The sequence below is a fragment of the Centropristis striata genome, chromosome 18, assembly GCF_030273125.1.
Source record: "Centropristis striata isolate RG_2023a ecotype Rhode Island chromosome 18, C.striata_1.0, whole genome shotgun sequence".
NCBI classification, from domain to species: Eukaryota; Metazoa; Chordata; class Actinopteri; order Perciformes; family Serranidae; genus Centropristis; species Centropristis striata.
In genome coordinates, this window is record NC_081534.1 from 4,003,880 (window position 1) to 4,006,101 (window position 2,222).

The 2,222-nt window shown below is 47.3% G+C and overlaps 1 protein-coding gene across 1 annotated transcript; it reads left to right on the top strand.

Moving 5' to 3' along the window:
• Positions 1-237: 237 nt before the first annotated feature.
• LOC131991091 (thyroxine 5-deiodinase-like) lies at positions 238-1,822 on the top strand. The gene has a single exon (XM_059356387.1). The coding sequence runs from the start codon at positions 470-472 to the stop codon at positions 1,265-1,267; it is 798 nt and encodes a 265-aa protein (XP_059212370.1). The 5' UTR covers positions 238-469; the 3' UTR covers positions 1,268-1,822.
• Positions 1,823-2,222: the final 400 nt, after the last annotated feature.

Sequence of the window (2,222 nt, forward strand, 5' to 3'; positions counted from 1 at the left end):
CAGGCGGAATAAAGTCAAATGTTTTTCCGACTTTCGGGACCAACCGTGCGTTCAGACACAGCCAATTAAAACTAATCCAAGTGTTTGACCAAAAAACACCCATCCACTGTCATGTTTTATCTCTCACATATGGAGTGAAGACACAGTGTCTCAGGCTCTCTGAGCACCTCTCTCTCTCTCTCTCTCTCTCTCTCTCTCTCTCTCTCTCTCTCTCTCTCTCTCTCTCTCTGGATCTGTGAAACCCAGGGTGGACGGGAGGTAATCCCCACCATGTGAGTGGGCGGTGCGGGTACCGGAGGCGTGTTTTTTTCTTTCTTTTTCTTTTTTTCCCCCCATTATTCAAATGCTGCTGTACCTATAAAAAGAGTGCCTGCGTGCGTCAGATAGTTTTCTCCAATGGGTAAAGGTGACTAAATACTTGTTGTCCCTTTTTTGCCGGCCCAGTCACATCCTATCGGCAGGGGAAGAGATGAGGCACGACTCCGGCGGTGTCCAAATGGCGAAGCATGCAGCCCTGTGCCTGATGCTGCTGCCCCGGTTCCTGCTTGCCGCCGTCATGCTCTGGCTCCTGGATTTCTTGTGTATTAGGAAAAAAGTGCTGCTGAAAATGGGAGAGAGGCAGGACAGCCCGGACGACCCGCCGGTGTGCGTCTCTGACTCTAATAAGATGTTCACCTTGGAGTCTCTGAGGGCTGTGTGGTACGGACAGAAATTGGACTTTCTCAAATCCGCGCACCTAGGGCGCACGGCACCCAACACCGAGGTGATGCTGGTTCAGGAGCGGCGGCAGGTCCGGATCCTGGACTGTATGAAAGGGAAGAGACCCCTCATCCTTAACTTTGGCAGCTGCTCCTGACCGCCATTCATGACGCGTCTGACGGCGTTTCAGCGCGTCGTGAGCCAGTACGCAGATATTGCGGACTTTTTAGTTGTATATATCGAGGAGGCGCATCCGTCGGACGGCTGGGTGAGCTCGGACGCACCGTACCAGATCCCCAAGCACCGCTGCTTGGAGGACAGACTCAGAGCGGCTCAGCTGATGCTGGCAGAGGTCCCCGGGAGCAACGTGGTGGTGGATAATATGGACAACTCGTCCAACGCCGCGTACGGAGCCTACTTTGAGAGACTTTACATCGTGAGGGATGAGACAGTGGTATACCAGGGGGGCAGGGGTCCGGAGGGATACCGGATTTCCGAGCTTAGAAACTGGCTGGAGCAATACAGGAACGATCTGATGAATTCCCAAACAGCGGTGCTCCATGTGTAGTTTAAAGATGCTCAGCTGCCTGCTGCTCTGCCCATTCTGCTTCAGTGTCCAACTCACAGTGCAAAAGATTCAGATGCTGCTATCTAATGTTCACACATGGCACATGATGTTGTTTTTTTTCTTGATATTCAGGACAAATAGCCTAAAGTCATGTTGAAGCCTATAAGTGTAGGCTGTAGGCTGTTCTATTGTGCTTGTCTCGACCTTAATTGATTGCTCATAGCGATTGTCTTTATTCTTTTGTATGGAGAAGTCTTGAATCAGGTGAAACTGGATTCAATTAGTGATCACTCTATTTTTCTACAATACTAGTGTGTGTGTGTGTGTGTGTGTGTGTGTGTGTGTGTGTGTGTCAGGCTGACATCTCGCTCCGGTGTTTCTGTGAAGTTCGGTTTTTAAAAGGCGAAGCCAGAAAGCCGACACTGATGTTTCTGACACCGGGAGCGGGTTCATGTTAGCAGGATGCCTTCCTCGATGATCGATTGCCAAACGATGTAATGTTTATGAAACGATGTAACTGAACAAATGTTTTTAATAAATATCAGATCACACATGGATGATTTACTATTGACTTGTGGGGGGAAAAACACCTTAAAGTTCTTCCTTTGGTCATTTCATTGTGTATTTTTTTGATATTCTTGTTCTTTTTTAAAAGGAAAAGAAAATGGGTTGAAACTCTTAATTTGAAAAACACTTGTGACGTCTTTGCCCCAACATCTGATGACGTCATATCTCCTTTTCAGTATATGCAACAATGTTATCTCCATATGTTTCTGTTACACATTTCTTTGACGCCTGTTCTCATAATCAGGCCTATTCAGGTCAAGTGGTCCCTCATTAGCATACTATGGTAATGTACAGCAGAGTGTAAATACTGTTTCACTGTGACTGATTCATTAACCCACTTTCACATGGAACATGTGAAGAAAAAAAAAAGAAGGCCAGGGAAGGAAAA